This window comes from Cyprinodon tularosa, unplaced genomic scaffold, assembly GCF_016077235.1.
Source record: "Cyprinodon tularosa strain WSP-4 unplaced genomic scaffold, ASM1607723v1 ctg59, whole genome shotgun sequence".
In the NCBI taxonomy this organism is placed as follows: Eukaryota; Metazoa; Chordata; class Actinopteri; order Cyprinodontiformes; family Cyprinodontidae; genus Cyprinodon; species Cyprinodon tularosa.
The window spans coordinates 1622311-1636338 of record NW_024039329.1 but is presented as its reverse complement, the minus strand read 5'-3'; the positions used below and the strand labels follow the sequence as shown (position 1 = coordinate 1636338).

At 36.9% G+C, this 14028-nt stretch overlaps 1 protein-coding gene across 1 annotated transcript; it reads right to left on the bottom strand.

The window, feature by feature from the left end:
* Positions 1-411: 411 nt before the first annotated feature.
* cstf3 (cleavage stimulation factor, 3' pre-RNA, subunit 3) lies at positions 412-13425 on the bottom strand. Its single transcript, XM_038306716.1, has 20 exons — positions 13206-13425; positions 12366-12470; positions 12087-12182; positions 7831-7863; positions 7185-7282; positions 7037-7103; positions 6922-6956; positions 6702-6828; positions 6453-6530; positions 6085-6247; positions 5766-5875; positions 5522-5638; positions 5221-5439; positions 5040-5142; positions 4881-4950; positions 4594-4789; positions 4361-4511; positions 4116-4210; positions 3926-3986; positions 412-682 (listed from the first exon to the last, which is right to left on the bottom strand). The coding sequence occupies exons 1-20, from the start codon at positions 13230-13232 to the stop codon at positions 483-485; spliced, it is 2151 nt and encodes a 716-aa protein (XP_038162644.1). The 5' UTR covers positions 13233-13425; the 3' UTR covers positions 412-482.
* Positions 13426-14028: the final 603 nt, after the last annotated feature.

Genomic DNA, 14028 nt, shown 5'->3' with positions numbered 1-14028 from the left:
GTAACCGGGTTTAAAACTTCTGAGGATATAAACACATGTGAGGCTTTCTAATCTCCCATTAAGAAAACAGTACGGGAAAAGTCTGGTTTGTTAGATAACATACATCTCAAATGGGTCCTGCAGATTCAGCCTTTTCAACGACAAATAAATACTCATATACTCACTTTTTATTATTTTCCAATTTTATTGAAACAAATGGCATCTTTCCTCCAGATACCTTAAAAAAAAAAAAAAAGCTTCCACTTTACCATCATGGGAACACCTAAAACATAAGGTCAGAAGTGAGCGTATCCCAAAGTCCTCGGTTGAATCAAAAAATTTGTACAGTACATTTATCAGTCTTTAAAAAATAAAAAGCTGCTGATGGAACAAAACAAACAACGAAAACTTGTGTGTGCGGACATATCTGTGTGTATGGATGTAAAATCAAGTTCTGTGGAAATGTTTTATCCTATTCTGTTAAGAGACGACATTCTGCCAGTTTATCGAATCCTCTTCTGCTGGCGTGCGCGGTAGATGTCATGAATTGGTGGAGCTATAGCTCCCTTGTCTTCCTCCTCATCAGAGTCCGCGTTTGGCCTCTTGAGTGACTTGGCGGTAGCGTGGTTCTCCATGGAGCCGTTCCCCTCGCCTGCAGCCTCAGGCTGCCTGCCTGTGATGAGCTCCACAGCAGCGTCGACACCTAAAGAGAATCAGTCATATTAGCTCAAAGCAGCGGCATAACCAAAGTCTGCCCTTCATCTGGGCCTTATAAATATGGATAGGCCAAATTATAACTGAAGTTCACTACGTAGAAGATACAAGTTGAGGGGAAGAAGAAAAAACCTTCTCTGTCCAAGTGAACCTCTTTGAATTGACAGATAAAATATCCTCCAGACCCATCAGCTGTAAGACTTGAAGCCACAAACACGGTGGTGTCACTTCTTTATTTAAACTCAGAGATGGCAAAAGTACTCACTTTCCGTACTTGAGTAAAAGTACAGATTCTTGTGTTAAAAAATACTCTGGTAAAAGTGGAGGTACTGATTAAACTTCTTTACTCAAGTAAAAGTAACAAAGTACAGGCTTGTAAATTTACTTAAAGTATAAAAGTAAAAGTAGAAACCACTTTTTTCATGCCGTTGCCTACATTTTAAATGGATGTCTGCCAATAGGACTAGATCTCCGTTGTGTTCATTTTCAATCATCTCGTCGTCCATGCTACTATGCTAACGCCACCGCCACCAAGCTGCAATGATTTGCCGCCAATGAATACCGCCGAATCTGTCGATTCATCTTGTAGTGGTGCGTCAAATGCAACGTAGATTCCCATCCAATTAGATTGAATTTGGTATTGATGACGTGAAAAATAATAACGGTAACTCCATTGAAATGATTCAAAACTAAAGTAACGAGCCAATTTTTAAAAATGTAAGGAGTAGAAAGTACAGATATTTGTGTAAAAATGTAAGGGGTAGAAGTAAAAAGTCGCCATAAAAATAAGTAGTAAAGTGAAGTAAAAATATCAGAAAAATCTACTTGAGTACAGTAACGAAGTATTTGTACTTCGTTACTTCCCATCTCTGTTTAAACTGTTGTAACCCAGATTTATTTTTCTACCAAAATAAATAAATTGGTTACATTTAGTACAGCCGGAGTTGACTCAATAGACCAGAATCTTAACCGAAAAGAACAGAACTAATTTGAACTAAGCCAAAATAAAAGGGTTGCAACCTGATAATAAACCCTGATAACTAATCAGATATAATAAACTGATATTATGTCAAAAGTCAGAGGTTAAATCAAAAGGTTTGAAACTTAATCGCAAAAAAACCCCAAAGGGTTAGGGTAATTTTAAATTGTGTTAATTGTTGTCCATTGTCTTGTGTGTAAGCTTTTTCAATAATAAACAGGCAGTTCAAACTTATTCCCTAGTCTGTGGTCTTTTTAACTTTCAAAAATACTGTAACGCCTCTTGTGCTCAAGTAGACAAACATAGCCGAATATTTCTGGTCCATAGGATATATATAAGTACTGTTTTATTACTCTTACGCTACACAAGGGTGTTACACTGTCATAGTCATTGTTTATATTTCTGACTGCAATATCTCTTAGAAACAGCTGTCCCATCACTGTTCCCGATACTCAGGACTCACATTACAGTTTTTTATGAGTGGAAAACATCTATTTTCTTTTAATAAAAAGTGTCACGGTTAATTTTACAATAAAGGGGAAACATACGGTGAGTTTGCTGGAATATGTAAAAAAAAAAAAAATCAATATAAAGACATCCTTTCCATCGTTTCATTTTTGTTTTTCTGCTATTAATGAAATATTACAATCAACTTAAGACATCTGAATAATTCCCTGGTCATAAAACCCCAGATTATTGTCAATCTACCAGTTTTCTTATGGACCTATGATAGAAATTGTCTTTATGAATTTGCCCTTTGCTGCGGCACTAGAAGCATGCAGAGGTTATTGTACTGCATCATTACATGTGACCACGCTTTTGTAGTCTGCTCTGCTGGACTTTTACCCTTTATAAATTTCTATCACCTTTTACAGGAGCAGGTTGGACATCTTCACCTTGGCCCTGAACAAAAATGTTCTCTGCTCTATTTGCCCTCTGTCTATGAGTAAAGGAGCAGGCCTCTGGCTCCACTGCATCATCCATTGTTAAACAGACTGAGGAAATGTGGTGGTTGGAACGTCCTTTTCGTTACACATCATGGTGATATCCAATACGTTTCACATGCTGATTTTTTTAAAGGATCATTTCAAGCTTGACAAGCATTTGAGGGACAGTGCATCAATTAGTAGGAAGGTTTGCTCATCAGATGGTCCTAAATAAGCATAAATGTACACTACTCGACACCATGATCACAATCCCCACCATGAAACATAGCAGCATCACCATGCTGTTGGTGTTATTTTCTTCAAAGGACTCAGGAAACTAAAGGACCATATTGGAAAAAAAGTAGTAAGATGGGGTCAAAGGTTAACTCTTCAGCAGGACAAAAACCCTTTAACTCTTAACGCAGCTAAAAAGGTATAGTTGAGATAAAAGGATTTTAATATGTTAAAAAAAGGATATTTTGGATATATTCAAAAATTCCAAATAAAAGGCACTAAACTGCACGTCTAGTATTCTTTCAGTATGTGCAAATTAGTGGGGGCTTGTTGCTGGTGGGCTACAAAGACTGTTGTGCAAATGTTAAGATGTGCAATTTGGTTTCACCAATTAAAATGATCAGATTCTTGTTCCATAAAGAAGGACGAGGTTCTAAGCCATGTAGTTGGAGGTAATAATGGTTATAGAAAAATGTTGATTCAATACAAAATAATATATAGTGCACCTCGTAGCCTCACCTCACATCTTAAAGTGCTATTAACAAAATAAAAAATAATAATAAAATAACTATGCTTAATACAGGTTTTCTTAGAAAGCAAAAAAACACCCTTTTGCAAACAGATGCTCATTTCCTTCTTTGTAGCAACAATGACCATGACTTTCAAAGGTACTAAAAAAAAAAAACCTACAGCCACGGTTTAGTTTCTGATTTGGAAAATCCCTTTGCATGTAGTAAATGTTTACATTGGCATATCACCACCCATGAATTTGTGCAGTTTGGTGATCAGAATATGATCTTATTATTGATGAAGGCATAAGGTCTGCACATTAAAACAGAAAATTTTTACAAAACTTCTAAAGTTTGATGTGCAAAGCTGGTTAAAGTATTTACCAATTAAAGGCTGAATTACAAATAGATGTAACACTTTAAGATACATATTGCTATAAAAAAAAAAAGTAAAGCCTTGTATTTTTTTTACTCCCAAATGTATGTGTCTACTTTTTTATTACATAGAACAATTCAGTTCATTATTGGGCAGCTTCCATTTCTGCTGCTACTCAAACTATGACAACTATAACAAACAAACTTACTCTCAGGAAGTGTGCATCTCCTAAAAGTTTCCATGAGCTCATCCACTTGGACAAAAGGACCCTTAGGACAAAAAAAAAAAAAAAAAAAAAAAAAAAAAAAAAAAAAAAATCTGAGACACGGCAACTGCTGACGTCTTTGGGTGAACAGAATAAAAAATTAGCCTGGCAGCGTTAGTCTGCTGTAACTTACAGTGAAGCATGTAGGCGGAGGCAGCAGCTTCATTAGGACAACAGCAGCTGGGGGGACTGGGAAAACTCCACCAGGGACTGGATGTAGGCCTGGTGCTGTGGAGGGCAACATTAGAGGTTACATCAAAGAGGAGTCCATTTACTCATTAGGTCTATTTAGAGAGAAAACCCTGGAAAGACAGCAGCAGGTCACAGAAAAAAAAACAGCATACAAAGAATATTGCTGCAGGAATGATGAAGGCTTACGAGCGAGATGACGTGGCTGATAGGGGATCATCTGGTTGGTGTCTGGTTTGGGATACTCTGGTTTACGATCTGGATCATCCTTTAGTGTAGGCACAGAGGGGGCCACCACAGCCTCAGGGAGAAGTGCAGCCAGTTTGGCACGAGACACATCCTTCAAACAACAACACGTGTTAACATCACTGAGAGAAAGCGAGAAGGCAAGTAAAAAGAAAGAAAAAACTGAAATGACAAACCTTGTAACCAAGAGCTTTAAGTTCACTGGTAGAGCAGGGATAAAGGTCCATGAACTTGTATCTATCTACAAGCAAAGCTGTTTCTTTGCCCTCATATTCATCTTTGAAGGCTGTGAAACGACGGCGCTCGACTTTCAGAATACTGGCCAGGTCTCCGATGTTGCTCTCGAACGCCAAGAACCGAGCCCAGATCTCCCTGAAACAGAACCATGTCGCCGTTCGTGAGCTCGGACAGATATTTGAAAGAAAGAGGCGCACAGAAAGCGTAGCCAAATGACTGAATTTACCCTGATTTTTCTGGGGATAAGCTTCCAGAGGTAAGGACACGTTCGAACAAAACCCTAGTGTTGTTATCCTCTGAAAAGAGAATCGGACACATGAGAGAAAATTTGGATTAGAAAGCAGTACGATTAAAAAAGTGAAACTATTTAGAGGATGCTACAAACCATTAAGGTGTGATAAGTAATCAATGTACGCCAGTATGTACTCCGGAATGTCTCCATATTTCTTCAAACCCAGCTCAAATATCTTAAAGGCCACTGATTTATCCTGTAAAGAGGAACACAGAGTCAAACACTATCCTGATCCCTCCATAGAGCATAATGCACCGTAGACTGTGTATCTTACTTTGCTGCAGTAGTACTCCATCAGCGCTGCAGACACGTACACATGGTGACGTGTACGTAGGTCCTCCCTTGCCTTCTTGAAGATGGAGCGGCCTGATTTGATGCCCTCTGCCCTCCTGGCGAACTTCATGTACTGGATGTAGACCAGGGTGGGGTCGATGTCCTCGACTGCCAGTAGTTTGTTGTAGATGTTGTGGACTTTCTCGTACTTCATGCGACTCTGAGACAGTGACGGCATATTGAGATAATGCGGGCGGTGCAGTTTATGATTCGTTTAGCTTACTGTGGAACCGGACGCTCACCTCTTCGTAGTCGGCAAATGCAAAGTAGAGGAGCATGTTCTTTTTGAGGAGAGTCCCGATGGCACGTTCGTAGATGTTAGCTGCTTCGTCACTGAACAGCTTTGAATTATTCATGTCCTAGGAGAAAGTAAAGGACAAATTCAACAGATGATGGGAGGTTTTTTCCCCCTGATATTTAACCCCTTTCACAAAGATTTCGGTTTAGGAAGATTTTCTTCTATTTTAAAGTGTAGGTGGGTCTTACCCCTTTCTCTGCCAGCAGCTTGCTGGACTGTTCCAGGTACTGTGCTGCTTCATACCAAATGTCAGGATGGTGGCCCAGCACCAGCAGGCACTGCTCATAGGCAAACATCACTGCATCCAATCAAATAAAGAAACAAAGCAACAGAAAAGGTTTTCAAAGTGTTGGTAAAATGAAAAGATTGATGCAAGAAAAGGGCAAAACTCTGCCACCTAGTGGCAAATCACTACTTGGAACAAAATGTAGGAAAACTACAAAATGATCAAAAAAATAAAATGCATTGAGACAAAAAAAAACTCTCAAGGTTGAAAACGAGAGTCACCTCTCTTAGTGATGAGGGTCTGGTCTTCTGTACGCAGCGGGTTGCTTTTTTCCCACTGAATGTATTTTTTCCACATCTCCACTTGCTGGGCCTCCTGAGGGGAGTTTTGTGGTGGGACTGAAGGTGCGTTTCTGTCTAGGCCTTTCATCACCGTCTCATACTCCTGCATCACAAAAAAAAGAAACAGTATGAGAAAATGTATCTTATTGATCAAGGTCATTTCTCATCCTAAGTGTCCAATTTGACTCTGTTATCTTGTAAAGTGAAAGGATCTTGATTCATAGCAGATATCTCTTCAGAATATATCTCATTTTCAGACATTTGTCAGCATTTTCTATACTCTATTCAGTAAAAATCAGATTTCTCACCTTGGCCACTCTCCTTGCATTCGTGTAATCCCTGCTCCGATCTTCAATCATCTTTTTAGCCAAATGCACATTAATTCCCTGTTAAAATACAAATCTGGAAAGTCAGTCCTGCAATTCTTATCTAAACTCCAGCTTTTGATATTAGTATCTTCTGAATGTGCAGCTTATAATGAAATCAGCCTTTGCTCATGTAAAACTGATCAGTCTGATTCTAGTGTAGATAAATGTAGAAAGCATGTGATCTCTTGCCTCTTCATATTTGCTATAGTCTCTCCACAGCTGTTCAATGTTAATCATTGGGTTCACACATCCCCTTTGGTAGACTCTCCTAACAGCAGTGATTCTCTGATTCTCGGCATATGAGCCCACGGCCTCACTTTAAGGAGACACACAAACAAAAAGGAATTATTCAAGTTTTTAAATGCAGGTTGGAATAAAAATCAGGCAAACAAACAAAAAATCCACTTACACTCCTTTAAGGAAATTGATGTAGTCCACCCAAATCTGCAAGAAGAACGAGGTCAGGTATAAATGATGAGAAAAAAAAAAAAAAAATTCACAATTAAAAGTTCATATTTGCAGACCTGATAGGACATAATTTCCATGCCGATTTTATCAAGGGCAAAGTCGTACGCTTGTGCCATCTTCTCTCTGGGAATGAGAGAATTAAGTCAAACACTTTTTTTTTATCTCTTCAAATATGTAACGTTACGATGCTGTATGTCTCCTTACTTGTAGCTGGGGAGCTTCCCTTTGGTCTCTCGAACATATGCAAGGTAGCACTTCCACAGGTCAATGTGCAACACTTTCATTAGGCATCTCTGAAACAACTTGAAATGCAACAAGATATTAGAAAAACACTAACAAAACCAGAGATCATATGGGTAGGTTGGTTATCCTGCAACCAAACTGCTTTGTTTGTGTTTCATGTGACAAAAAGTTTTAACTGTTTTATTTAGTTTATTATTTATCATGTTTTCTTGAGCTCCGTCTATCTCAGTGATCTCCAAGCTATGGTTAAAATCTCCTAAACTGCAGAGCTCCTGCAGCTTTAGTTTCCTTAATTAAAAGCAACACAAAACAGAACTAAACAGACATTTCAAGATTTTATTTGAGTTAAAAAGTGAGAAAATACAAACAGTACCATTATATTAGGAAAAAAAAAAGTGGAAAAAAGTGCAAACAGGAAAATTTCTCATTTCATTAATGTTTCAAAACAATAGTTCAACCCTGTATTGACAATTAAGGGACAAGGTGAATACTTCTAAACAAAACGTTTTTTTTTTTTTTCACTTTTCCAAAATAATAAGCTAAAATCCAAAGAATTACAACAGTTAGTCTACAAACAGAACTATAACATTTCAGATTGGGCACTTACCTTCTCTACCTTGTCATAGTTTTTAGCCTTTATCTGCAAATAAAGTGTAAAACTCATGAATGTCAAGCTCACAGAAGACATGCATTCAAAACAGTTTTAATCACTTAAAAACTTACACTACAATATTAATCAACAGAGTGATATTCACACAAGAATGACACCTTTCAAAGAGGGGGTTTATTTATTTTTTTTTTACTTGCGCCACATAACCTATAGATATACTATATCACAAAAAAAATAAAAAAAACACACGTTAAGTTTATTTATTAAATGTTTGACCATTGATCATCTAATGAAACATTTATCTTTATAAAAACACTTCATCTGTGTTCAGCAGTGATAGGAGACAGTTATTTCTTTGGCTTCATAATAGCTGTGCTCTCTTGGTAAAATGCTGCAGTCAGAAATGCTAAAGGCTCTGATTCTAAGATTTAGATTGTCAAAACAGGTTCAATAATGCATGTTTCATTATAGAAGAAATCAAAACCACATGATTGTATCTTTATAGACCTAAATTTGATTTGTTGAATACTTTAAATCCCTTCTCATCTCAGTTAAGTCCTTTTTGCCAAACAATATACAAATGATTACTATTCGACTAAATATTTGAATCTGTGAAATCAGGATTAGTCTTATCCTGGACAAATCTGTAAATTGATTTGATTTTGTTTTGACAAGCTTTACTTAAAAAAAAATTATCCAGGGCTTAGGGAGTAAAATTCTCTGAGAATTAAAAATACTGAAACACATCCTGCAAGAATACAGCATAGCAACATAACATTGGAGTCTTAAGTGAAGATTTTTTTTTTGCAGAAACTGTTGTTAAAAATAGACTAAAAGTTCTGTATTGAGCCTCCCCTTATTTTGCATAAATCTCTCAAAGATATTACTCAAAATTCTGACATAACTGCACAGACTAAAGCCCTCTTGCTAGTAAGCAAATTTAAACCTATTGAAGTCTGTTGAAGATGAGGATTCCCCCTGCACTCTCAAATCAAACAGGTTTAATACCTAAGAAGTACGTCACCAATACTTTTAAAAGGGATTCGTGTCAGCATTAAGTTCCCATGTGCAAAAAAATACGTAAATAAATCTTCTGTTTCTTCAATCGAAAACTGAGCTCCAGTTTCTTCGAGTCCACTTCCACAGTGAGGACTACATCTGGCTTCTAAGTCTTTGTGGAGATGTGCAGTAAAGCTCCTGCTCAGCTGCTAACACCCAAACTCAGCAGGATTTGATATTCTCTTCTACTTCAGCATAATTTCATACACACACAGCTATAGCATTATGCTTTCCTTCTGTGAGAAAAAAAAAATGCAGACCTTTTCCTTCAAAGTTTATTACTAAAGCGATGATGAAAGAAATATGCAGTCAATAATAAAAAAAAATAATAATTTAGGATTGGTTAAGTTTAATCAATAGTTTTACATTGTGCCTTCCTTTTTTCATTCTATTTAGTGATGTGCCTGTAGGAACTTTTTTTTTTTAACCAACTAGTTTTTATAAGCATATAACGAGAGGAATTTCACATCAGTGTTTTGCAAAAGTTGAAGGATTTGTGAACAGTAATCCAGTTGGACTGTAAAATTCTCCACAAAAAAAGAGCGCCTATACATACTTACCACCAGGGGGTGCTGTTACACTAGGATTTACACTATTCTAGTTTGTCACTGATTATGCCAAGTGCCTTAATGTGTATGACAAATCAAACAATTACAACAATCAAGCCTGCATAATAAAGTTTAATATCAGGCGGCGTAAAGAGACCAATGATTATGAGATTCAGTAAAGACTTGATTTTTATTTCCAGTGCCTAGAGGGTTTTCACAGCATGTGAGCTTCTTATTTTTTTCAATCTTCTAACCACCTTAGATGATTTTTTCTACCGGCATGTTATTTCATAAAAAAAACAGGAAGAAAAACAAAACAACAAAAAAAAAAATACATGATTGCACACTGAAGTGAGTTGAGTTCCATCCAAAAAATGGAAATATAGAAGAAAAAAGAAGGATAGGAAGCATCATGCCTTGGTGATATTAACAAGAGAAAGGCAAACAGGTCAGAGTAGAATGAAAATTTTGATAGGGCTAAATTTAGTTAGGAGAAAACCTTTTAAAAATACCTAAGATGGAGCTTTGAGTTTAGATAAATTCCTGTTTAAAAACTTATCTAGGAAAGAGGACTTTGAAGAAGTTTCAGTTTTTAGATATGTCATGCCAGCACTTATCCCAAAAAGAAAATGTAGCAAAAGGTGTTTCTACAAAGTAGCCTGAGTAAAAAATAAATAAAAAATTGGGGGGTGGGGGTGTTTATCCTCCTACCAAACATGCATCTTTTTTGTATTTTATAATGATATGCTACTCTGTGTTGATTTTTTTGCATGAAAGCTGTAAACAAAATGGGAAAAGAGTTGCAGTATAAATACCTCTGAAAGCCAATGTATTTACAAAGACCCTACAACATTGATTTCTTTATTTTAACGGTCTTGTAGTAAATTCTCTACCATGCAAACATCGCCTAATCATTTCAAAGTACAAAATATAGCAACATGTAACTTAATCTTGTTTTCCCTTTTCATGGAAATTTGGTTAAAGGTCCTAAATTTTAGCTCTAACGTACACATGCTAAAAATCTATTCACTATTTAATAAACTCCACCAAACTCCACCATTCTTCAAAATAATCTCAATAACCATTTCGTTCATACGAAGGAGTATTAGGGCCAGGCTAGAGATTTTTGTTTTTAATTTCGAGAATAAAGTCGTAATGTTATGAGAATGAAGTTGCAAAATTATGAAAACAGTCGCAACGAAAATAGCCATAAAATTACGAGAATAAAATCGTACAATTACCTGAATAAAGTTGCAATGAGAATAGTCTGAAAATTATGAGAATAAGCTGTAATATTATAATAAAGATGTGTTTTATGACAACTCTTACAAGAAGCACTTCTCTAAAACGAGGCTTGTTGAGCATCATTTGAAGTTCTACTATGGCATCAGTTTGACAAGTAAGGAAATCTTTCAGCACATCAGCATCAAATAGGGCGGTATGCCAAAGTGGACTCTGGTTGCTGCTTGATGGCGCTGGTCGACCTCCATATGACGGTCAAACAGGTGGTGGTATGATGACTTCATTCTCGTTATTTTTCAACTTTATTCTCACAATATTATGACTTTCTAAAAAAAAAAAAAAAAAAAAAAGTGTCTAGCCTGGCCCCAATACTTTGTGGTAGGTTCAGCTCCGTTTTATGTGAAAACAAGTTATGTCTTAGTTAAATCTGGCTGTGTATTCTTTATTATACTCATAAGCTTTTATTGTTACAACTCTAACAACTTTAATGGAAATTAGAGAAATGATTGAAGGCATAAGGCTTGACTTGGTAGAGAAAGATTTTTTTCCAAATTCAATCAACAATGAAATACGGTTAGTGCAACAAAGGGAAAAACTAGGACGTTTTATTTGATTTAGATTCTAGATACACTGATGCCAATCCTGGCCATCATAAAAATATATTCTGGGGAAAAAAAAAATCTGCAGAGATTACGTATAATGAAATAGTTGAATTGTTTATCAGATGTCGGGCACTTTGAACCATCATGTCAAAAGCTGGTTGCATGAAGAGTAAAACTTATTCCTGGCACACAAAAAAACAAAACGAGGGTCACAGATTAAATATTCAAGAGGAGCTGGGAGAGGGATTTCAAGAAAAGAATGGTCCACACAGTATAGATCTTTCTTTATGAAAATAACCCAAAAGAAATGACACAGGAGGCAATAAATTGACACGACAAGTGAATAAAAGGCTAATGCACTCCAATACCATTAAAATTGTTTTAATACTGTTGCAGACCAAACATGCAACAAATGCACGTAACCCCATGTTTAATAAGGCGCAGATGATAATGTAATCTTTTATGTTAACCTGAAAACATGAGGAATTACCTTAAAAAAAAAAAAGGTAGAAGATAATGACCCCTTTTTGTTTAAAGGCACAATTCTACATAACATGTGTTAGAGCCGCCACTGCAAAGTTGTTTATTCACACCTTTTTTTTTATTACAAAATTTTCATTTTGTATATTGTCTTTTCAGCAATTGTGGAAAAACAAACCGACTCAGCACCAAGAATTGTGACTTTAAACTTAATCTAAAAAAAAGATACATTCCGATTGTGTGAAAATCACATTGTCGATTAAGTTAGAAAAAAATCTCAGCCATGCACACGAATAAAGAAAAAGAATAAAAGAGTATTAACCTCAGCTTCAATGAACAGTTTCCAGAATCTGCCAGAACTCGGGAACTGTGAAACAAGTCGCTCATGGGTCTTCCTCGCTTTATCTATGGGCTGATTCTACAGGAGAAGATTGCATTTACATTCCACTGACTACTTAACATATAAAAAAAGCAATCTTATCTCATTTTGATGGAAGACAGAATTTAAAGTTGCGCATAATTCTAAATTATAACCCTTAACCCACCACCCTCATCCCAAATATCCTTTTTCCCCCAGTAATACAACTCGGTGTCACTAAACCTGTGCTTCTCGAATCAGAATGCTCCATGCGTCAAGGTCGTATGGGTTTTCTTCCAACTTCTTCTCTGCTTTTTTCACCTTCTCTGGAATATACTCTGCTGCTGTCTGCAACAGAAAAACAAAACAAAACAAGAAGTTTGAAAGATCCAAATACTTGTGGTCATGTAATGTGAGGGTTGACATAACAAAGGAAGCCTTCACAGTTAGTGACCATACTATTATCCCTATTGGTTCCCAACCCTGCACCCGTAGTATCCCTGTAAATCAATGAATGGTCTACAGGCTTCTGTAATACTTTAAGACTTTTGATGAGGTCATGTAAGCAATTGAATCAGATTTGCTGGAACAAAAACACGACCAAAACAGGGAACTTGTAGACTAAGTCTGAGAATCAAAGCTCACTGGACACAGATCAGAAAATTAGCCTGCAACGATAATATACGGGAGACACACGATAAATATGTGAATCAGATGAAAAACTTAGTCATGCTAGATATATTACTGTATCTAGCTGATGACACCGAACGGGACAGAGCCATCTAGACTAAAACCACTGCAATTACCAACAAAATACTCACATGTACGCCCCCCAAAAAGAGTGTTAGCTCGCTTAGTTGCTAGCAGCTAGCTACATGTTGCGACAAAGCGGCGGAGTCAATATGTTGCACGAGCTGAACAAACGAACACACAAAAAAATAACCTGAATTTTAAACGTCTCATGTCGCAAGTATGACTGCATTCGGTGCGCAAAACAACCAAAACCTCGCGCCTTACGGTGTTCTGACAGGCTAAAATAAGATACTAGCTAGCTCGGCTATGAATAGCAATGAGTGTTGCTACCTGGTCGGTTGCTCCCTCCGACGACATGGCTGATGAGTTTCTGTGTAATAGTTAATCAGTGCAAATAACACTAAAAAGGGAAAAGAGAGGGTTCTCTTTAAAACTAGTGGGTCATCTGCATAGTATTTGGTGGAGTTTTTCACGTAGCCTTCGAGCAACAATCTGCTCAGCGGCGGGACATGCCGATGACTAAAATGGCGAGAGAGAGAGCGGCCAGTGTTCCGTTCTTCTTCTTCTTCTTCTTATGGGATTTTATGGCGGTTGGCAGACTTGTGAATTGTGCATTACCGCCACCAACTGATATGGAGTAAAGCAAGAAAACAGGAAACGATTCACCCCCCCCCCCAAAAAAAAAAAAAAAAAAAAAAAAAAAACCTGTGTAACTTAAACCAACATAATACTAAATCACATTTGCCCATATAATTTTAATTTACTCTAGGTCATCTTAACTCTGCCAGTTTCTGATGGTCCCATCGGTCCTCCCATCATACTTCCAACCATCTCCCAGTTCAAATCTTTAATGTCCAGATATTTTTCTGCAGCCTTCACTATTATTTTGATTTTTTCCGTTTTTTTTGTTGTCTGTGCAGTACAATTAATTACTTCTACCATGAAAAGAACAAAATTTGTCCTTTTAACAATAAGTGAGTCTTCATCAATTTTTAGAGATTTCTCTAGAGGTTTGGAATTTGCTGTGTGTTGAACTGTAGGTTTGGGTTTTTCTGACTGAGATGGGATCCTTTTTGCAGCTTCAGCGTAGGTTATTCCGAGCTCAAATTTCATTTTTTTTATTTCCTCAGACCTTTTGCTTGCTTCACAGCCG

Bases quoted from the DNA above. Each gene is read 5' to 3' on its own strand.
- cstf3 (XM_038306716.1), bottom strand. From the start codon at position 13,232: ATGTCGTCGGAGGGAGCAACCGACCAG. The intron at 7,864-12,086 runs GTTAATACTCTT...CTTTATTTGCAG, and splicing joins AACTGTTCATTGAAGCTGAG to ATAAAGGCTAAAAACTATGA. The intron at 6,248-6,452 runs GTGAGAAATCTG...TTTGTGATGCAG, and splicing joins ATGCAAGGAGAGTGGCCAAG to GAGTATGAGACGGTGATGAA.